Source organism: Eulemur rufifrons, chromosome 1 (genome assembly GCF_041146395.1).
Source record: "Eulemur rufifrons isolate Redbay chromosome 1, OSU_ERuf_1, whole genome shotgun sequence".
NCBI lineage: Eukaryota > Metazoa > Chordata > Mammalia > Primates > Lemuridae > Eulemur > Eulemur rufifrons.
In genome coordinates, this window is record NC_090983.1 from 30,908,007 (window position 1) to 30,931,966 (window position 23,960).

The 23,960-nt window shown below is 35.2% G+C and overlaps 1 protein-coding gene across 2 annotated transcripts in view; it reads left to right on the forward strand.

Moving 5' to 3' along the window:
* Nucleotides 1–23,960, forward strand: part of ALS2 (alsin Rho guanine nucleotide exchange factor ALS2) — a 74,686-nt gene that overhangs the window by 23,591 nt on the left and 27,135 nt on the right. For both annotated transcript variants that reach the window (XM_069484942.1, XM_069485038.1), the window contains exons 6-14: nt 1,655–1,823; nt 2,758–2,854; nt 6,230–6,307; nt 8,890–9,072; nt 11,002–11,173; nt 13,028–13,208; nt 15,036–15,101; nt 21,366–21,528; nt 23,573–23,704. In XM_069484942.1, the coding sequence (XP_069341043.1) occupies nt 1,655–1,823; nt 2,758–2,854; nt 6,230–6,307; nt 8,890–9,072; nt 11,002–11,173; nt 13,028–13,208; nt 15,036–15,101; nt 21,366–21,528; nt 23,573–23,704 (1,241 nt within the window). The remainder of the gene's footprint in view (nt 1–1,654; nt 1,824–2,757; nt 2,855–6,229; nt 6,308–8,889; nt 9,073–11,001; nt 11,174–13,027; nt 13,209–15,035; nt 15,102–21,365; nt 21,529–23,572; nt 23,705–23,960) is intronic.

The window sequence follows — 23,960 nt, forward strand, 5'->3', positions numbered from 1 at the left end:
GCCAGTACGACTTTATTTACAAAAACAGGTGGTGGGCCCTGTTTGACCCCATGGACTATGATTTACCAACTACTTTACACCATTTTGTGCAAAACTCAAAAGTTAGGAATCGTGTGTACTAAAACTTACCATTTCTACTCTGCCCCTGTTCCCTACATTTTTTCTACTTACTGCACTCTCTTGTGCCACTGAACACTTCTCTTATCCTACCTTCTAATTCTCATTGCCACTAGATTTTCATCTATACAATAAAACCTTAGTCCTGGTTAATTCACACACACATATATATGTTGTGTAAGAAATGAGTTCCATTAAGTCTGAAGGAGAATCTTGTGCCAAAATTTTCTTATTCTTAAATGTCCTTTAGCATTTTAAGTGCATAAATATATTTATAATCTCTTTGGACTGCAAATGTGGAATATTGATTTTTGTTATGTCATTAGATCATAACAATGATTTAATGCAGTGCTGCTAACAGACTTACATGCTGAATTTTACTTAGTAACCTAAAGTATCTTTAGAAAAATTTTACTTGTACTATTTCTCTCTCTTTAAAAATGGTCTACAGTATATCCTAGAGGAAATTTCAAGTAGGTTTGTTTGAGTTTCTGTATGCATACATATGATATATTCACCAGAAAAGATGTTGATCTTAGGCAGTGATGATCACTTTCTGTGGCCCACAAGTTAATGGCTGAATGATTGAGTGTACATGTAGTGACATTTGATGATTTTCTTCAAAACTGATCCTGGCACCAAACAGTATTTTTATAGTGTTGTATGTGTTGGTTATAATTTTGAACACTATAAAAGATGGTAGCATTCTTTTAAAAGATTATGTGACTTCTCTATAAAATAATTTGAAATATGCAGGCAAATACAAAAGCATTTTTAGTATTTCCTTTTCATAATTTTTTCCCACCATAGAAATTTTTAATTTTTATATCTAAATGAATTCTTTATTACAATTATTCATAATATATTTGAACTTACACCTTGGCTTGGAAAGGGCTTTTTTTTTTTTTTTTTTTAAAGAGACAGGGTCTCACTATGTTGCCCGGGGTAGAGTGCAGTGCCTATTCACAATCATAGTGCACTGCAGCCTCAAACTCCTGGGCTCAAGTAATCCTCTTGCCTCAGCCTCCCAAGTGGCTAGGACCACAGGTGCACACCACCCCACCTGGCTCTTAATTTTTAACTCTACTTTGAAATGAGGAAAATATTTGTCAGTCTTGGTGTAGTATTTTGTTCAGCATATTCTTAAGAATACAAGTTCTACAGGATGTCACTACTTGTTATATAGAAAAGGATTCTACGACCAAATGTTTGGAAGTGGGACTGGGTTAAGCATATTTAAACAGGGCTCTTAATTGCAGGACTTGTCAGCACCTTCTATATGCTGATGTTTCTGCGAATCTGGAGGAGAGTAGTGGGAGGACAAAATGTATTTACCAATCTCATTTGACTATTAAATCCCCTTTTCTGCAGAGAACCTATAGAATGTGCTTCAAAAATACCATGAGTAGTACATTTCTTTTTTTTTCAGTCCCCCCACCCCTTGTAGTGCATTTCTTTGAAAATCTTTGTTTGTCAAAATATCTTCTCTTTTTTTCTTACCCTCCACTCCTTTACCCCATCTCTGGTTGGCTTTCAGTTTCCCCCAGGCTCTTAAGAAAGGCTGCACGGGTGAAAACAAGGACGGTGGTTCTGACCCCCACATACAGTGGAGAAGCAGATGCGCTCCTGCCTTCTCTGAGAACAGAGGTGTGGACCTGGGGGAAAGGGAAAGAAGGGCAGCTGGGGCATGGCGATGTTCTGCCTAGGTAAGTGCTACCAGCATTTACTGATAGGAGGTGGCTTAAACAGATAACCTCTTTCTTGTGAACCTCTCTAAATCTCACTTTTCTCACAGAGGAAATCTGGTCTTTTCTAGCTTCAGATTATTATGCACCATTAACTGTGATAAAAAGCTGTCACATTAGTGTTGAATTTGTTCTTAACGACAAAGAACTTAAGTATCTATGATGCACCTTTCCACATCATCTTTGATGTATATTCAGCTTGGAGTACAGAGGAGGGTGTTGGGGATAAGATGGTATTTCATTGGAACACTGGAAGGGTTCAAATTTTTAGCTTATAAAAATGAGCCAACTGGTGTTTTTTTTTTTTTTAACCTGAAAAGTGCCTCTCTGTCACTGTCAAAATATCTGTAAGTCAAACATGAATATAGAGACATGAATGTGTCTATTCATGTATATCAGGGAAAAACTGGCATTTTGTTTAATAGGAACTCTTATGATATTAGCAAATTAGGTATGTGTGAAGTTTGTAGGTGTGGAAATGGAATGATTACCTAAAGCAGTGAGTTAGTATAAATATCCCTATTATTAGCAATGTGAAGGCGACTATGAAATTTAAAAAAAAGTTATCTTACTCCCCTCTAGGGTTATATTTCATCGTATTCTAAGTGTACATACGTTCTGCTATAATGAATCATTTGTAGTTTTATGATTCTTAACAGATTCTGAATTATGGGGGTTAATTAGTGATAGACATAGGTTAAATTAAAATCTTCTAAAAATTATTTATGATATTTAGTAGATTGAACATATATCCATTATTTTTATTTTAATGTTTTCTTTTGAAACATTTATGTTTAAATGAAAGCATTTATTCTATAATTTGAGGAAGGCCATGATTTTTTGCTGAGAATACTTTGACTTTGGGTGTGTGTATGTGTTTGTGTTTTTCTTTAAGGCTTCAACCATTGTGTGTAAAATGTCTGGATGGTAAAGAAGTAATCCATCTGGAGGCAGGTGCTTACCATTCTCTTGCACTTACTGCAAAATCCCAGGTAGGAGGCAAGTATTAAATGCTGATCTTATTTCATGGAAGGCCAACATGACAAGATTGGACATCATTTATTGAGTATCTGCTATCTGTCAGGCAACAATACTGCATCTCATTTTAGTTTTCCAGTGTTTTCCATTATGTTATTTCCATTTCACAGATGAGGATAGTAGGTTAAGAGAAATTATGTGACTTGTCTAGACTCACACATTTGATAGTAGAGCTTGGATTTAAACACAAGTCTTATTTAGAAGCTTTTTATAATATGCTCTCATTTAAAAATAGAACCCAAACATTTCTGGGGTGTTGGTGAATTTTTATCTGTTCTTTGAAGAAAATCCATAGTAAGACACTAAAAAAAGGGCAAAAAAGGCATTTTTCTTTAAAATTGTGAGACCTGAAAATGACCTCTAGCATTACTAAAAACCATGCCCATATATACAAAAACTCTCCTAAGAAAAGAAGTTATTTTAAGTTATTCTGAAATACATTCAGATATTCTTCACTAATCCCTTTGAGAAGCCAGAAAAGGATTCTAAACCATTTAAATATTTGATTTTATTTTAAATTTCACATAGTAGGTGAGCCAAAAACATAACCTGTATAAATATTAATATTAGGAAAGAAAAGGAAATTTTATTGTTATTAACATGATGAATCATTCAAAAGACTTTAAAAAATGATAGACTGGGAAGGTGATCAGCTACAAAAAAACCAAAAATTACTGGTTTTATTGTATACATACAATAAAACAGAAAACATACATGGGGAAAAAACTGTTCACAATTACAGCAAAAGTCTTAAGGAAATGCATAGAGCCCATGTGATACAAACTCTGTAACTCTTCTAAAAGCTCATAAAAGAAAACAGGAGCAAAGGGAGAGGTTTTATTTTTGGATGAGAAGTGTCAGTGTTGCAAAAATGTCATTTCTCTCTAAATCATTAAATCAGCACAGTGTAAATTCAGTATAATCCCCAAAATATTCCAATATAATATTTATAATTTGATAAAATGATCCCAAAATTATTCTAGAAGAATAAAGCCAGTTGACCCAGGTAAATTCTGAAAAAGTACAAAAAGGAAGGGTGAGATTTACCCTTACAAAATATGTTATAAAACTACAAACAGATTCACAGAACAGAAATATGCCCATAGACTAGAAATAGGCCCAAGTACATATGAGAATTTAGGATATGACAAAAGCAAGTATTTCAAATCATTTGGGGAAATAAGAGTGAATATTCAGTAAATCCTTTTAGAACCACTGGCTTTCTTATTTGCAGAAGAAAACTAAGAGAACTACATATATCTAATTCTGGATGTATTAATCATGTACTTTAAAAAATAGAACCTTAAATATAAGAAGAAATTTAGATGACTTTTTTCCAATAACCTTAGGAGTAGAAAAAGACATAACATCAAAACTACAAATAAGGCTGGGTGTGGTGGTACATGCCTGTCGTTCTAGCTACTTGGGAGAATGAGGGCAGAGGATTATTTGAGCCCAGGAGTTTGAGGTTGCAGTGAGCTATGATGGCACCCCTGCATTCCAGCCTGGGCAACAGAGCAAGACCAGATATGTTGTCAGATATAATAATTCAATAGTCCTGAGCAGCAAAAAACCACCATAAACAAAATTAAGATATACAATAAGCTGGGGAAAATATTTCTAACATATATGATAATGTGTCACTACTCTGATATATAAAGAAAAACTGTCAAGGGATATTTATATTCCATTCAAAAAAGAAGAAATAGAAATGGGCAGCAATAAATGAAAAGATCATTTAGTAAACAAATTTAAATGAAAACAGCAGTAAAATGTTTTTCTTACCTATCAAATTAGCAAGGATTGCATTTAATACTGAATGTTGATTAGGACATGGGGGGAAATGTACGTGCAATGCTGATAAGAATGTAAATTGGATCTTGCTGGAAGACAGGTTGTCAGTATGTATTAAAAATAGGAATGTATGATTCATTGGCCCAAGGTTCTTTGCCTAGGAATTTATCCTAAGGAAATATATCTATGCACAAATACATATTCAAGGATTTTTATCTTTTTTTAGTATTAAAGAATTGTAAAAAACTTAATAATTCACTAGATAATTGATTAAAGTGTGTGTGCAATATATGTAGTTATTAAAAGTAATGTAGTTCTATACTTATTGATGTACAAAAATGTCATAGCATTAAGTATAGGTTACAAAACAGCATTTATAGTATGGTCCTATTTTTCACTTTATATTTTATAAATACATTATATCTAGTAGACATAAAAATCTCTGGAAAGATTTATGTTTCCAAAACAAAATAGTAGTTGTTTCTAAGTAGTTGATTCATCAGTGGTTTTCACTTAAAAAAATTTTTTTATGCTGTCATAGTCTTGTACAATGACCATGAATTACTTTTGTAATCAGAATAAACAAACATTTTCATTAACAGTTATTGTAATCTAGTTTTTTTTGGAGTGTAAGTTTCTCCTACCATGACATGTATGAAAGGCTTCCTAGTTATTTCATAGTACTCTTTTATCTACAGAGTAAGAAATCATGATTACTTTTTCTTCATAGCACTTGCCTTTATTTTTTCATCACTTTATTTGTAACAAGCAATATAGGATAATTCCTGGGATTAAATCCTGGTTCTGCCACTTATCAGTTTGTGACCTTAGGTAAATTAATTCACCTCTCTGGCCAGTTTCCTTATCTGTTAAAAAACAAAACAAAACAGGGGGTGGTGGTGGTGGTGATTGTTGTGAGAATTAAACATTAATTAATGCATGGAAAGTTTTTAAAAAAATGTCTGGCAGTTAGGAAGCACATGAAAAATGTTAGTTAACCCTTGGACTCTGTGCCTTCTTAAGTACAGTACTCTATTTGCCTATAATCTCTGGTCTTGTTTAAAAATGAATTTTCGTCTTTTTTTTTGGAGACGGTCTCACTCTGTCGCCCAGGCTGGAGTGCAGTGGCATCATCATAGCTCACTGCAACCTCATACTCCTGGGCTCAAGCGATTCTCCTGCCTCAACCTCCTGAGTAGCTGGGACTATAGGCGCACACCATCATGCCTGGCTAATTTTTCCATTTTTTATAGAGATGGGATCTTGCTCTTGGCTCAGGCTGGTCTCGAACTCCTGGCCTCAAGCAATCTTCCTGCCTCGGCCTCCTAAAGTGCTAGTATTACAGGCGTGAGCCACCAACCCTGGCCCCAAAAAGAATTTCCTTAATATATATTACTTTGAAGAGTGAAAGACTAATATAAGTAATTTATGTGTAATTATTGGTATTGTATATTTTAATTATTATAAAGGTTCAGAGTTGAAGTGTGAGATTAGATTTGCAACTCTTACCTACTTTCCTATGGTTTTTTTAATAGGTTTATTCATGGGGTAGCAATACCTTTGGTCAACTGGGGCATTCTGATTTTCCAACAACAGTTCCTCGTCTTGCAAAGGTACTTTTGTGAACTTGATCGTAACTTATTCCAGAATTCTAAGCTATAACACTTTATGTTTCTCTGTTTCTTGTTTTTAAAAAATTAGGGAATTGTGCATTTGTAACCTAAATTTGATATTCTTAAGAAATTATTTTAAAAACATGAGGCCACTTCTTTTCAAGCTAAGTGTCCTTTTTTATGTGTTAATTTATATTTATTTTCTTAGCGTCAACTGTTCATTGAATATTCATAGTCCTTTTGCTTTTTTTAAAGTGAAAAATGAGAAAATGCTTTCTTTTAAAAAAGCATGTTTCTAGGACTACGATGTTTTCTGAGCTTTACCAAATGTCTACTCTTTGATTTTCAATTAAGTCTGACTTTTACATAACATTTGGTAGTATAATGTTTTTGTGTGTTTTTAAAAATAATATGCACAGTAGTAAAACCTTTTAGTAAACCTTTTCATTTTCTGTACTAAAGCTAAAAGTATAGGTGATTTTTTCACTGTTAGATGAATTGGTTTTAGTTATATAATGCTATTGAAAGATTGGTAGCTTCAAGTTCCTTTGACACAATTCTAGAATAGTGTTTCTCGACCTTGTTTTCTCCTGCAACCTGAGGAAGTACTGAATTCTCATCAATAATATTCGTTCCTTATACAAAGCTTTTGGGGGTTTTTGGTGGAAGTGGGAGGAGGAGTGTGCATGGTGAGCAAAATAGAATGGAATATGGAGCTCGTGCATGTATAGTTTGATATCCCCCCATTCCAAAATATGATACCTCTAGAGTAGTGAAGACTAGAAAAGGCTAGTTATCTCTATTTCAGGAACATGATTTCAATGTAAGCTAGAATTAAAACAATTCCAATAATTCACATATACAATGTGCACTGTGTATCCATCACTATCTAAGACTTTTACATGCTGCCTTTCTTTTCAGTGTACTTAATTTTACTGGGAAGAAAAGACTTCACAAAACGTTAGGAAACAGTTATTACTTCGAGTTCCAATCTTAAATATTTTCAGTATAAAACATTTCAGTAGTAAGCTATTCAGTTTCTGGTATTTCATTATCATTGTTCGGTTTTGTTCATTTGAATGAAGTAGAAAATGCACTTATCCACACTAAGGAAAGTTTCATAAGGTAGCATGGAAACCCTGGAGATCAAACTTCTTTTTAACATTTTAGAGCCAGACAAGAGATTCTGTTGTAAGATTTTAGTTTCATAATGCTTTAACTGTACCTGTAAGAATTACAGCATTAGGATCTTGGTTTTTTATTTGGGGAAGGGTGAGAAAAACATTTTGAAGTCATTGTAATTAATCTGTGAGAATTAAAAATCAAGACAGAGTGAGATTTGAATTAATTTTGATTAGAAGCTAAGAAGAAGACTGTTTCCTACTGCAAAAATTTTAATTTATCCTTTACAAAGTGAACAGGAAGTCAGTTATTTGGGTAGCCTGAATTTGAGATTGTGTCATGCCATAGGAGGATAGGTATAGAGTAATAGAAACACATACATTCTCACTCATTCACACAGTCACCTATGATTTGGATACTAAGGAACTAATGGATTAGGGGTTTTTTGTTCATCCGTCTAGGAGTCAGTCCTGAAACTATCCAGACACAAACGATCTAACAGATTAGGGTTTTTTTGTTTGTTTGTTTTTCTTATTAGTCTAGGGGTCAAGGTTGAAGCTGGGAGCCGAGTCTGGAGGTTGGGGGTGGTAATTTTTGCAGTGATACACTTTCTTCAAATGTAATCTTATGAGGAATCCACACATAAAGAAGACAAATGAGGAACTGCTTTGGTTGAAGGATGGAGGGGGGCTCTAGAGCCCTGACACCTGCCTTTCCATGGTGGCTACTTAATCTCCATGTAGAATCCTAAGATTTGAAATGATCGATTTAAGGCAGTGCTTCTCAAACTTTTGTATACATTGGAATCACTTGGAGGGCTTGTTAAAACAGGGTTGGACCTCCAATAGCTCTGGGGCTTGAGAGTTTGCATTTCTAACGTGTTCCCAGGTGATTGCTGCTGCTGCACCAGAACCACTGGTCTAGGTGATCCAGATAAGACGGGCTTCTGAGGGGTCCTGCTTATTTCAACATCTTGGGAGTTGGCACCCTGAAGTCCCATCAGAGAGGTGGAGAGTTCCAAGAATTAGATTGTTTTCTTTTTACCTTGATTTTTGTACACATGGCCAAATATGGATGGACAAAGGTATGTCCTAGTTGTCTAGAGTAGGGCTCTAGAAGTTTACTGGTCTCTTCATTGTAATACAGTCTAAATCTTGTGCAGACTTCCAAAAATAACTAAAAAATTAGATTTGTGGTTTTTTCCTTTTTAAATTCTAATTTTTCAGATTTTTATAAAAACAATGCAGTTCTAAATTTAAAAGCTGAACAAGGAATTCCTTCCTACTCTTGCACCTGTTCTACATTTGATTGGGGATATTGCTGGGTGAGTTTTGTCCTCTGAGATATGACTTACTTTGTACCATGCCTGTTTAAGTAACCTAACATTTTAATTCCTATGGATCTGAAGTTCTTTCTGATTGCCTTTATCTTGTACAGACAATATCTTTCTGTCATTGCAGATAAGCAGTGAAAATGGAATCTGGAGTGTAGCCGCAGGCCAGGATTATTCTCTGTTTTTAGTGGATACAGAAGACTTCCAGCCTGGGTTATATTACAGTGGTCGACAGGATACTATAGAAGGTGACAACCTTCCAGAGAATCACAGTGGTACTAAGACTCCAGTACTTCTCTCCTGTAGTAAGGTGAACAGGAATTGGATCCTAAGGCCTACATTCTGTAACATATGAGAAGTCTTTTGTTTTCATTTTTTATTTGTATGTTTGCCTAACTATTATTAAGTATCTCTGACTACCTCATTTAAAATTGCAAACCGCTTCTTCCAGTCCTCCTTCACTCCTTATCCCCTTTTCCTTCCTTATTGTCTTTATAGTACCTATCACCATCTAATATACTGTATCATTTACTTATTTTGTTCATTGTCTGTCCTTACTATAATGTAAGGTTCACAAGGGGTAGGGATTTTAGCCTTTTTCATTCATTGCTATAGCCTCATAGTAGGTTTATAAATAATTGTTGCCAGCCATGGTGGCTCACACTGGTAATCCCAGCACTTGGGAGGCCAAAGCGGGAGGACTGCTTGAGCCCAGGAGTTTGAGACCAGCCTGGGCAACATAGTGAGACCCTGTCTTTACAAAAAAATTTAAAAATTAGCTGGGCAAGGTGGTTCATATCTGTAGTCCTAGCTACTCAGGAGGCTGAGAGAGGAGGATCGCCTGGGCAATAGAGCGAGACCCTCTCTCTTTAAAAAAATAATAATTGTTGATTAACACCCTCATGTAGGAATATTGGAAAGTACATTTTATAGTGAAGTTTCCTAACTGCAGTCATGGACTCCTCATAGGTGAGTTAGAATAGAAATAAAGTAGATAAATTTTTAACTATAAGTGGGAAGTAAAAATTTCAGGGGCCTGAGATGGCTCATGGCAAACCATGGCAGACCTGACAGGCCACCAGCAGTACTCTATTTCCCACTGCTTCACCTCTTCTCTTAGCTTTTCATTTTATCCCCTTATTTTTCATGTAATCTGCTTTCTTACTTCCTATCTCTTTTTCATAAACTTAAACCATTGGCCCATTTCTGGTTTTCTTTTTTCCCATAAAATAACTCAAATCCTCAAAGTGACATGCTGCAGGGAAATTGAACCCTCAAAGTCAGTACATTCTGGATTTCTCATTCTTACTGAGTAATATATCCTATGTACTGTTTTTTTTTTTTTTTTTTTTTTAGTCTTTGTGTTTATTTTTCTGGCTACTAAGTTATGAATGTATAGGGACAAGATTTTTCTTGCTAAAGGCAACATTGGCCGAGATTTGGCTCTTTGCCTATGTATAGCCTGTTATTTTGGGCATGCTAATTGACTCCGTGCCATTGTTGGCCCTGGATCCACAGTCCCCATGAAAGATTTATCAGTCTAGATAAAGGATGAAATAGGCTGATGAAAAGGATGAAGCTCTAGTGTGTGTCTTTGTTTACCATGGGATGTTAATAGTCCATTGGGTCTGCAGCTTGCCTGCTTAGTTTAATAGAATATGTGAACAAAGATATTGAATGTTTTTTGTTCACTGGTATCATGGGTAAATGACAAAAAGTTCCTTTTAAAGTCCCTGTAAATTGTGTTTTTAAGAGGCAAGTTATCTTTTAGATCCTTGATATTTTGATACACAGCACAGAGATCTTCTCTGCTGTCACTAATCTTATTTCACGCAAAGGGAAATCCTGAGACATGTATCCCTATCATTTGGATCTTTATATATCTGGGGTGTCTATGTTTCCAAAACACTTCTAATGTGAAATAAAATGTATCTTGGAGATAAATGAAAGTAGATGTGTACAGTTATGTATAGATTCAGATATACATCTATAACAATGGTGTTCTGGTAAACTAGCTCTAAAAAAAAAGCCAATCCTGGTCTGTAGTGTTTGCACATTTTCGCTATGGCCAGTTTCAAGCTACCTATGGTTTAATTACCTGCTTGTAAACTTTCTGAATATTTAACAGTTGGCTCTTGTCAGCTGACATGAGCCACCTTCAACACACCAAATTACTACTAGTAAATATATAAAATAAAATTAATATAATCTTTAATCTTTTCGTTTTCTTCTGTTTCAGCTGGGCTATATAAGCAGAGTGACAGCAGGAAAAGATAGCTATCTAGCCTTGGTGGATAAAAACATTATGGGTTATATCGCCAGTCTCCATGAGTTGGCTACTACGGAAAGACGGTTCTATTCAAAGCTAAGCGATATCAAATCTCAGATTCTCAGGCCTCTTCTCAGTTTAGGTAAGTTGAAACCTCTGCTCCCCATCACCAAATCATTAATGCTTTGTTTTATTTCTTCTTCCCATATCACAAGTAAAGAAGGCTTTTAGGTTATAGTTTACTCCTTTCTCTTTCCATTCTCTCTCTCTGTTTTTTGTATGCAGGCAGTCAACAACTTACAAACTGTTTCCAATTTGTCAATAGCCCAGCTGCTCCTGCCCTATCTCACCACTCCCAGAGCTCCTTCTACTTGTGGAAAATGTAACTTTTAGCATATTCATGGCAGAGCAGCAGAAACAACTTTGAGAAAGTTGACCCTAGAGGTTAGACTTCTAATCAACACTTCTAGCCCCTCTAGTCCTAAGAGATCTTCCATTATAGTATCTGAATTTTCTGTTTTCTTGTTATAGTTTTTAGAATTATGTCAAGTAGAGATTTATTTGGATTTACAAGTAGTCTCTTAAAATTATGTATAACTGTAAAAGTGTTAAAGGTCTTATCCCACAGCATGAATTGATTAAATCTGATTTTTAGCTTTACTCAGCTACAAAGAGGGATTGGAAGTAAGAAGCTAATACAGAGGAAATGGGTTATAGTAGTACTAGATGGGATGCCACTGTCCATATATACTAGGTACCTGGGGCCTCTAGCAGGTTAGGAAGAAATGCAGAATGCAGATTGGAGGGCTGTTGAAGATAAACTTCCCCTATTTCAAAATTTTATCTAGGCTTGGCCCTATACTCAGTGAAGAGGAAATTTTCTTTTTCTTTCTCTTTCCTGCATTCCTGGGCCCCCTCTGAGGACCCAGAACTCAGGCTAATATTCTAGTGGATTGGTGACATTGGCTTGTGTGGGTCAGCCCAGTGTTACTAATGGAAAAACATGGGCTTTTCAAACAATTTACAGTCTTTGTGACTACAATCCGTTTGTAACTTGGGGACTGTTCGCATTTTTTGTTTGTTTGTTTGTTTGTTTTTGCTTTTAATATGTTCTGCTTTTTTAAATGTTGTAGAATCCCTGTTCTATAAATTCCCCTCCTCTGGGTGGGCCTAACACTCCAAGACTTTGGCAAGGGAAAGGAAGCAATCCAAGTTGGAAGCTTCCTGGATTGCTCTGAAAAAGAGAGTTATATCTGCCTTTTTCCTGTCCTGGTTCCTGATTTCTGTGTTGGTCTTTCTTGGTCTATTTATCAGCCTAATTGCTTGGAAAGAAGTCGTAGAAATGAGGAACTTTAGACTTGCAAGCAGATAATTTCCTGATATACCCTCTGAAATTTAGAGCATCCTAGGCAATCAGATTTTTGGATTGCCTTCTCTGCACCGAAGGGTTGGGCTTGTCCAAGAATCAAGCAGAATGCTGGAGTCAGTACAAAAAGTTGAAAATGTCACCAAAGATACAACTACAGAAGTGAGTTTAATTCCTGGCCGTCTCTAATCAGTTTTATGAAATTAGGTGGTTCACTTCCCTTCTCTTGGCTTGGATTAGCTCAGTGGTTCTCAAATTTGGCTGATCTTCAAAATCATCTGGAAAGCCTTTAATAAAAAAACCCAACCATCCTTGGATCTTACTACCAGACTTACTGGGTCAGAATCTATAAGGAATCTGTGAATTTGTTTTTAACAAGTTCCTCTCATGACTGAACTCTGTGATCTCTGAAGTTGCTTCAACATTGTAATTATTTAGGTTCCTTAGTTGAGAGTGTATGTCACCATGTTTAGTGCTTAAGAACACTAAGGGGATTTAGATAAGGGGAATTTATAATTGTGATCACATGATCATAATAAAGAACGCAAGAAAAAGTTAAGAATAAACAAATTATAATAAAGAACGCAGTCTACAGGTTATGTTGTTATTATCATCATCATTTTGTTACAGAAAATTTGGGCACTGTAAGTACAGTCCAGCTGTTGCAGGAGGTGGCAAGCCGATTCAGCAAGCTGTGTTACCTAATCGGTCAGCATGGAGCCTCACTGAGCAGCTTCCTTCAAGGGATAAAGGAAGCCAGGAGTTTGGTCATCCTGAAGCATGCAAGTCTCTTCTTGGATAGTTATACAGAGCAAGTATCCAGTCCCGTGTCATGTTCAGTCTCTGCAGGGTTATTCTGCCAAGGAGAACAGCTCCTTAATCAGAAGAGACTAGATTAGGGAGAGTGATATAAGGTAATAGAAATTGCAAAGCAGTATTTTAATCTTAAGCCAACTATAGTTCTGCATTGCTAAAATTTACTTTTCTCCAAGGGGGGAAAAAAAATATTTAAAAATAATGAATTCTTATGTTTCCTTCTATATTCTAGCAGAATGATTGATAATGTACTTAATTTACATAAAATCTACTATAATAAACCTGGTTCTATAGAAAACAATTTTGTTTACTTAAGTAAATTGTACTAAATTGTGAAGAAATAAGTAACTAAACAAATTATAGTATTTTAAGACCAACTGCTGATTGTAAGTATGGAGCTGTTCTGATGTCTGCTTTCTATTATGTAAATGGAGGGTTTAAAAGACCTAACTACTTTTAATGTAAAGATATTTTCGTAATTAAATCTAGAATAGTTAAGGTTCTTTTCATGTTTTTCAAGTAAAATATCCCAAGTATATTTGAAAGTATCACTTAAAATATTTCTAACTTTTTTCTAATTTGTATTTTGATATTACAATGCAAGGCATAATTTGGGTACTATGACTACAGCGCCCAAATTATGTATATCAGGTCATGCTGTTGATCTGAAGTATGTATAGATTTTGTTCTATATTCATTCATACTTCATCCATCCAACAAATATTGACTTGGCTGAGTGTCCACTAAGTGACAGGCATTGCGTGGAGCTCCAAGTCCACAGTAGCCACGGCATGGAGCCAGTACAGAGCACCTACCCTCAGGGAGGTCATGTGTTTTGTTTTGGTTATTATAGATAATGTATGTTTGTTATTGAAAACTCTACAAATAAATATAATCAAAAGTTACCCATAATCCTACCACTAGAAATAACCACTGTTTATCATTTTAGTATTTTTCCTTTCAGATTTATACATATAGGTGAAAATAAATACATGCTATTTTAATGCTAAGCAAAATTGAATATATTCGAAGCTGTTGTCTGAGAGAAAATATCATGGTTTGAGTCTTTTAACTCATCATCTTTCAGGCATGAAAAATAAAAATAGGAGAACTTGATATTATTTTGTTCCTATAGATGGAGCAAGTAGAATATCTGGGTTTATATGTAAATTTAAAAAATCATTTTAAATTGTGATAAAATATACATCACAAAGTTTACTGTTGTAACCATTTTCAAGTATATAGTACCTTCAGCTATTTTTAGTAGGAATTTCCCTTCTCTCTCAGTCAGGTGGTTACATTTGCCAGCCCAGAAGTATGGAAGAAATGTATATAGCTCAAAGCAGTATATCTAGACTTGCTCTCTAGCAGTGTATCAATATTTAATTAGCATTTTTTTAACACTGCCTCAGTAAAGCACTTTTAACATATTTTCTTACCTTCATTATTGTTTGTTTCTGAAGACTTAATTGGAAAACTTGTAGTGAAGATTAGAAAAACTTTTCATTAAAAATTCAACTATTTAATGATATTTTCTCATTTGTTAATTAAGTTACCAAGTAATATCTACCAAGTAAATTATAGCATCTTCTGCATAGCTTTAGATGTTTTTAAAATTTCCTTGCATATTACCTTCTTTACTAAAGTGGCATCGACCACAACTTTATTACGGTAATTATCACACAGCCTGTCCTTCTCTTCAGTCCTTTACAGTTCACAAATGTTGACAGCACAAAATTTCTGAAACTCATTGGTGAAAAAGCTCCAGAGAAATAATTTACATTTCAACACTAATGTGCATATGTTTTCTTTTCCACTCAAGGTACTGCACATCTATTACAAATTTTCTGGTTATGGGAGGATTCCAGCTTCTTGCTAAGCCTGCCATGTAAGCAAATACATACCTTCCAGTTCTCATTCTAACAGCCAAAGATCAAACTTTTTATAGTGGTCTGTGTTTTTTAGTGCCCAGGGAAAGCTTTGACTTGGTCCTTTTACTAAACGAATCAAAATGTAGACTTTGACTAACTCTTGTAAAGGACAAGTATTTAATACTATTGGCCTGATTATCATTAGAAGTAGTATGGTATTGAAAAAGCACTGAATGAAAAGGCACAAGATCTGGGTCCTTCTTTAGTGCTATCACTTATTATCCCTGACACTTTGGACAACTCTCTTCACCTCAGTAAGCCTGATTTTTTTCATCTGAAAAATGGGAATGTTTTCTTCCCTGCTGGTTAAGAAACAGATATTGTATGTTATGGTACCCAGAAAAGTACAAATTGTTTGCACAAATATAAAGTATTTATATTTAGCTTCTGAGTAAATAATATAAAAGCTCCTTACATGAGGCAAAATTCTGAACTGTGTAGTTTCTCAACAAGTGTTAATTAAGGCACAAGTGTTTAAAAATTCTGTATTTTAATAGAAAATAGTTCAAATGTACTCACCACCCAGATTTAACAGATGTTAATGTTTTGCCATGGTTGCTTTTGATCTTTTATCCTACAAGAATCAGTGCTAACATCTTAATCTCATTTCTGATTTTAAAGGGAATATTTTTAATATTTCACCATTAAAGGTAATACCTTAGGTTTTTGGTAGATATCATTTATAGGGTTAAAAAGCCCCTATTCCTAAATTTAGAGCAGAATTGATTTTTATAATGTTAAATATCCTTGAATTTCTAAGGTAAATTCAGTGGTCTTTATGTATTAGTTTTTAAATGCATTGCTGGATTCAATTTGCAGATTGGTTCCAGGACCTCCCCAAGATACCAAAATCCACAGATACTGAAGTCCCTGATATAAAATGGCGTAGTATTTGCATATAACCTATGCACAACCTTCCATATACTTTAAATCCTCTCTAGATTGCTTATAATACCTAATACAATGTAAATGCTATGTAAATAATTGTTATACTGTATTATTTACAAAATAGTAAGGGAAAAGGTCTGTACATGTTCAGTACAGATGCACTATTTTCTTTCTTGAATATTTTTGATCTGAGGTTGGCTGAATCCGCAGAATTGGAACCCACCAGTACAGAGGGCCACTGTATTTAAGACATTTGTATCTATCTATATGAAGATGAGGTTTTACTTCTTTTCTGAACTTGCCCAATTTTGGTAAAAGGATTGCATGAGCAATTATGAAAAGGGTTGGAGAGCCTTCTCTCCTTTTCTATTTTCTGGAAGAGTTTGTATGAGATAGGGATTCTTTGTACTTTGATGATTTGGTAAAATTCATCTGTAAAAATATATGGCTTTCATGGGTCATTTGCTGTAGGGAGTTTTTAAACTACCAATTTAGTTTCTTTAATGAATAGGTCTGTTCAGGTCTATATTTCTTTTTATGGCTTTGGTTAATTATATTTCTCTGGAAAATTGTTCATTGCATCCTTGTTTTTAAATTTATTGGTATGATATTCCTAGCATTATCTTAAGGTGTTTTCACCTCTGTAATAACTGTAGTTGTGCTCCATATTTTTCATTCCTATTATTTATTTGGGCCTTTTATATTTTTTATCTTCATCAGTCTTGTCAGCAGTATACCCCTTCTTATTAATCTTTTCAAAAATTAGTTGATCCTTTCTTTCCTTTTCTCTTTCTTTTAAGACAGAGTCTTGCTCTGTTGACCTGGCGAGAGTACAGTGGCATCATCATAGCTCACCGCAACCTCAGACTCCTGGGCTCAGGTGATCCTCCTGCCTCAGCCTCCTGAGTAGATAGGACTACAAATGTATGCCACCACACCTCACTAATTTTTTCTAGTTTTTATAGAGATGGGGTCTTGCTCTTGCTCAGGCTGTCTTGAACTCCTGGTCTCAAGTAATCTTCCAGCCTTGGCCTCCCAGAGTGCTAGGATTACAGGTGTAAGCCACCTCACCCACTCTTCCTTTTTTTAAATTTCATTAATTTTTCCTCTTTATTTCTTTCTACTTTGTATTCACTTGTTAATTTCTTTTTTTTTTTTTTTTTTTTTTTGAGACAGAGTCTTGCTCTGTTGCCCGGGCTAGAGTGCTGTGGAGTCAGCCTAGCTCACAGCAACATCAAGCTCCTGGGCTTAAGCAATCCTCCTGTCTCAGCCTCCCGAGTAGCTGGGACTACAGGCATGCGCCACCATGCCTGGCTAATTTTTCTATATATATATTTTTAGCTGTCCATATAATTTCTTTCTATTTTTAGTAGAGACGATGTCTCGTTCTTGCTCAGGCTGGTCTCGAACTCCTGACCTCAAGCGATCCTCCCACCTTGGCCTCTCAGAGTGCTAGGATTACAGGCGTGAGCCACTGTGCCCGGCCTCACTTGTTAATTTCTTACAATTTTATTTCATGAGTTTTGCACTTAGTTCAATAATTTTTCAACTTTTTATTTTTCTAATATAGTCATTTAAGGCTATAAGTTTCCCTCTAATTAATGCTTTAGCTATATCTTACACATTTTGATATATTTTGTTTTTATAGACAATTAGTTCTTAATATTTTTCTAATTTTTATTATGAATTCTTCTTTGACTTTTATCATGTGTTTGTTCATTTCCAAAATACAGGGGTTTGACCTTTATTTTTTAAATGACAAATTCAAGTCTGTTATGTCTTTACCCTTATATAGTAGGTTTTCTTTTACCATTTTTATTTATTTATTTTTTTTTGAGGCAGGGTCTTGCTCTGTCATCTAGGCTGGAGTGCAGTGGTGTAATCATAGCTTACTGCAGCCTCAAACTCCTGGATCAAGCGATCCTCCTCCCTCAGCCTCCCAAGTAAAGTAGCTGGGACTATAGGTGTACACCACCACGCTTGACAGATTTTTCTAGTTTTTGTAGAGGTGGGGTCTCACTTTTGCTCATGCTGGTCTCGAACTCCTGGCTTCAACCGATCCTCCCTGCTCAGTTTCCCAAAGTGCTAGGATTGCAGGTGCAAGCCACTGTGCCTGGCCATTTTTACCATTCTTTTACTGTCAGCCTTTCTGCATTATAATGTAATGTTTTTGTATATTTGTTACAAGCAGCAAATGGATGGACTTAACTGCTTTGTTGTTTTTTCAATCTGAGGACTTTTGACTTTTACAAGTTTACATTTATAATTACTGATTTTACATTTATTATTTATAATCTGTTTATTAGAATGACTAAAATAGCTTATTTAACCATTAATGTTGGTGAAATGCTGCATCATGGCCAAAGAAAATAGGAAAAAGTGTTTGTAGCCAAACCAACAATTAAATGGAGCAGAGAAAATTGAATACTTACTTTTGCAAATAGTAATGCTTGAAGAAAAACAAGTTAATTACAGAAGGTTGTAAAAATAGGTGGAGACTTATGGCAATTTAAATGGGAGGCTTCTGGGCTTCTAAGGGCTATGGCAGTTGCTGATCCTGGTTCCTATTCTGCTTTATTGTTGACCTTCCTTTGGTATTTCAGAGTCAGAGTCATAGTAGTCAAGGATTAACCTGACTGCTTGTTAGAGCAGCTAAGTAAGATGACATGGTTGAAAGCCTCTGTTTACTGCTTCTCACGTAAGCCAGTGACTCTGAGCAATGGTGGCAGATATCAAGTCTGGATTTGGGCAGCATTTTCCCAAGTGGTGGTTCACAAACACCTGGGTTTTACATTAGTTAAAGGCGGTAATGACATCTTTTCTCAATTTCTTTTTACAAACTCAATATTTAAAATTATTTTAAAGATTTCATTCTGAAAGAGAAAGTTTGAGACCTTTGAGACTAGAGCACAGTCAGTGAGCCCACAGGGCAGTTGGTGGATTTTGGATGCTGTTACTAGGAGCTCATCGCTCAGCCGGTTTATCGTTTAGCTGTTCACATCAGGCTTGCTTGGTGGTTTGATTATTATACAGGGCTTTTTTTTTTCTTAATTATGGTAGAATATATGTAATATAATGTTTATCATTTTAATCATTCATAGATGTACAATTTAGGGGCCTCACATACATTCACAGTGTTATGTAACTATCACTACTTTCCACACTCAAAACTTTTTCATCATCCCCAACAAAAACTCAGTGCTTATTAAATAAGAATTTCCTCATATTGTCTACTCTCTGGCTCTGGTAACTTCTACTTCCTTTCTCTGTGAATCTGCCTCTTCTAGGTACCATTTATAAGTAGAGTCATACATTTGTCCCTCTGTGTCTGGCTTATTTCCTTAAACATAGTGTTTTCAAGCTCCATTATGTTGTAGCACAGAATAATCCATTGTATGTGTATACTCTACCACATTTTGTTTATCCATCCATCTGTTGATGGACACTTGAGTTGTTTCTAACTTTAATATATTTATTTTTACTTTAAAAATTTTTACTTTAAAAATTAAAACCTAGCCATGGCCGGGCGCGATGGCTCACGCCTGTAATCCTAGCACTCTGGGAGGCCGAGGTGGGCGGATCATTTGAGCTCAGGAGTTCGAGACCAGCCTGAGCAAGAGCGAGACCCCATCTCTACTAAAAATAGAAAGAAATTATATGGACAGCTAAAAATATACATAGAAAAAATTAGCCGGGCATGGTGGTGCATGCCTGTAGTCCCAGCTGCTCAGGAGGCTGAGACAGGAGGATCCCTTGAGCTCAGGAGTTTGAGGTTGCTGTGAGCTAGGCTGACGCCATGGCACTCACTCTAGCCTGGGCAACAGAGTGAGACTCTGTCTCAAAAAAAAAAAAAAAAAAAAAAACCTAGCCATGTAAGGAAAGAGTAATATTGCCACTATTAGATTAAAAAACTCCCAAGAGAAGATAAACTGATCAGTCTCTGGTTCAGATTTCATGCAGACATACCTGAGCTTCTTTGGGGGAAGATTGTAGGTAAGGACATGAATGAATCCTGGAAAGTAATGGGGTTCACAAGAGTTGGAATATTTCTGGTCTAGTGTGGAACGAGTCCTGGGTATCCGGGGGAGATAGGGTCCAAGGGAGTATGTCTTCACCATGTCCTACCTCCATCTCACAGGAACAGGCTAAAGCAGAACACTTGTAGGATTAAAAGAGTGTCTTCAGCTGATCTCTGCAGTAGAACATAGAGGAGGAAGTAGCATCTGTACAAACCAAATATAAATAAAAATCTGGGCCTTGTTTCCCAGACCCCTCCATCCAAGATCTCCTACATCTCTGTATCATACAACAATCAGATTTGTGCCATTGAACTTTCAGGTTCCTGGAAATTGTTATGTATTTTTATTCCATTTTTCCAAGATAATATTTCACAATTTCTGGGTTAAATGTCTTACTCCATAGTTCTCTAAGGGATTATATAATGATTCATTTTTGTCTTATAGTTTGTGTGACAATGTGTCTTACTTTAGGCCTTGTAGCTAAGAATTGTAGTATAATGTTTGTAAAGTACTCAGGGTAGTGCCTGGTGCATAATTGTTGCTTCTTAAGTGACAGATAATTATTCTGTCCCACCAACTCTTACTACTTTACAATCCTTGTAAGTATTTTGGTCTGGTGAGGACAGTCTCAGTGGGTTACTGATCAGCATTAAAATTTGCAGTAAAATTTTTGAATATAAAAACTAAATTTTAGCTTCAGTTTGAAAGGCTTTTGAAGATCTCAGCTTTGAATTCTTCACATATAATTTGCTTTGCTGTTTCCTGTTAATTGTAGTACTGGTTCTTGCAGCTTTTATTACTCTTCTGTAATAAACTCTTATTAGGTGATCAATAATTGAAGGAAAAAAGAAATCAGAAGTTTTTAATATCCATGCTAAATCTGTTGGAGCAAGCCTCCACTATTTTTGTGTAGCACAACTGATTAGAGAAATTAGTCCTGCCATTTATTGCTGTGACTTTTTTCTTTAAATTAACAGGTAATGGATGTCATCTGTTCTCTGATTACTCCCTGAAATTGTGGAATGCATGATTCATTTCCTAGAACTTAAAGCACAATTGCTTGATTAACCATTTCTATTGGAGTTACTATTGCTGCCATTTGCTACTATTTATACTCAAAAAAGTCCTATTTTATACATAGGGAAATTCTTTTAATTTTATCTGGCTTATTTAATTGTATTTATCTTCTACTTTCATAGCACCTAAAAATGTGCATTCTGAAAAAGGTACTATGTAGTGAGATTTTCTGTTTAATATCATGCATATTATCAATACCAAAATGATTAACTGAATCTTTTTTCCCTCTGCTTCCAGTGATTTCTTAAATAAAAACCAAGAGCTGTTGCAAGATTTATCAGAAGCGAATGATGAAAACACTCAGTTGATGGAAATATTGAATACTTTGTTTTTCTTGCCAATCAGACGACTTCATAATTATGCAAAAGTTTTGCTAAAGCTTGCTACTTGTTTTGAAGTGGTAAGCTCTTATATTTACCCACTTTGAACAGTTGGAAAGCCAAAGATCATAGTAATTTGTTTGTTTGTTTGTTTGTTTAGATTATGCCACCACAAGATCTGGAACTCCACTAATTTAATATTTATCTCTGTCTAATTAAATTTCTTTTTCTTCAAGGAAATGAAAGAGGAAAGTATGACTGTGGATAAACCTAGTTTTCTGTGGACTAAGTTTCCTTTTAGGACCTTATCAAGATTAACTTTGTTATTCATTTTATGAAACTATGTCTAAAGTTGAGATCCTATTATGATGCTACTCGTTCAGTAGTTGTCAAAGTTTATTGAATGCATATTGAGTATGAGTTACACAAGAGCTCTTTAAGGCTCTGGCTTTCAGTATAATGGAGCATACCTGTAAGGCAGTGGAGATACCACCTGGCTTGTATTCATGAACTCATGCCAGGTGTTTTTATTACCTTAGAAAATGCTATGAGAAATGAATGTTAAAATAGGATTTTCTCAAATGTTAACTAGCCCACTTTTCTGTATAAAATGAGGTGCAGTCCTAGGGAATTAGCACCACTCTAGGATATCGATGTATGTTAAAGCTGGTCCTGAAACAATCACCTTTCAAATTGTACTGAAATGTGTGATTTCATTTCGTTTCTACTCTGAAGGGCTCTAGAGAAACCATAATAACTCCAAGGTTGCTTAAGAATGTGCTTGATGAAGCTGTAAAAATTATTAATCTTATTTAACCTCAACTGTTGAGTACACACCTTTTTAATATTATGTGTAATAAAATGGGAAGTATGCATGAAGCAGTTCTGCGTACTGAAGTATAGCTTTTCACGAAAAAGCATGATTGTGATTGAGAGCGTTTTTCTAAACTTGAAAGAACAATTGATAGATAAACTGTGGTAATTCACATTTGGGTACTGGCAGATATTTTCTTGAAAATGAATAAATGAACCTGCCATTTCAAGGAGAACAACTCATAGTATTTGTTGCCAAAGATAAAATATGACCTTTTAAGCAAAAATGTTAGAGACATATATCTACTGCTGTGAGGCTGACAGTTTCCTAATACTTAGGACTTTTTCTGATGAGATTGGTGGTAATATTATCATGTGATTTTTGATGTTGTAGAAAAAAATGTATCAACATTTGGAAGATCTGCATAACTCCGTCAACCAGTATTTTCTAAATGTTCAATCTACAGTGTTACAAGATCATGCATGATAAATGACCTGTACTAAGTACAAGATAGACTAGTGAATTTTAATGTAATAGAGTACAAAAAGTTCATTGCTGTGGTTTCAACTTCCATACTGCAGCTACCCTTTAAAAAAGTTTACAAGTTTTAATATAGTATCAAAGGAGAATATCCACAATTATTTGAAATAGCTATTAAAATACTTCTCCCTTTTCCGACTATATACCTTTATAAGGCCAGAATTTCTTCATTTATTTCAACCAACCAATGTATCATAACAGATTAAATGGAAAAGCAGATATGAAAATCCAGCTGTTATCTTTTAAGCCAGATAAAGAGATTTGAAAAAAAAAAAAATGGTGGACCATTGCCAGCATTTTGGAAAATATAGGTTTTTTTCACTTAAAGTGTTATTTTATTTGAAGTTAATAAGAATTTTTAAAATTTCTTAATTTTATTTTCTAATGTGGCAAATATCGATAGATGTTGCTCACGTATGTAAAACAAAGGGATCCTAAGACCAAAACATTTGAGAACTCCTGCCCTATCCTGAGTTCTCTGCTGCTCTCCTCACTGATAACTGTCAGTTTTTGGTTCTTCCCTACTTGAGTTATTCCCTATTTCATACGTACCTGCATGCAGGAGAATTTTTCTGAAACCAATCTTCTTTTCCCAGCTTCCTTCAGTGTACATCTTTTTAATATTATATGTGATAAAATGGGAAGTATGTTCTTGGGCTGATTTTTTCCCCCCTAAATTTAATACTATGTATCTAAATCACACTGAGGCTACAGATTCTGGATAATTGTTTTATGTTCTTTTTCCCCCCCTCTTAATTATTGGCCTCTAGACATCTCCAGAATATCAGAAACTGCAGGATTCCAGTTCTTGTTATGAGTCTCTTGCTCTCCATCTCGGCAGGAAAAGGAAGGAAGCAGAATACACGTTGGGCTTCTGGAAGACCTTTCCTGGAAAGATGACGGTAAACCATGCCTGTTGTTATTATATTTGTTATCCTAGCAAACAGTAGGTATTTCCATAACAATTGTCATAATTTTCTGTGTTCCTCATGTATTTATGGTAATAATGTTTTAATGACCCCTTTCCTAAAATGTCTAAGGACCATAGCAATGGGTGCTCTAAATATCAATACCTTCCCTCATTTCTACGAATCCTCTCTGAAGACTTGCCTTGCCTACTTTAGTTTATTCCTGTCTTCTTTCCAATCTCCTTTAAGC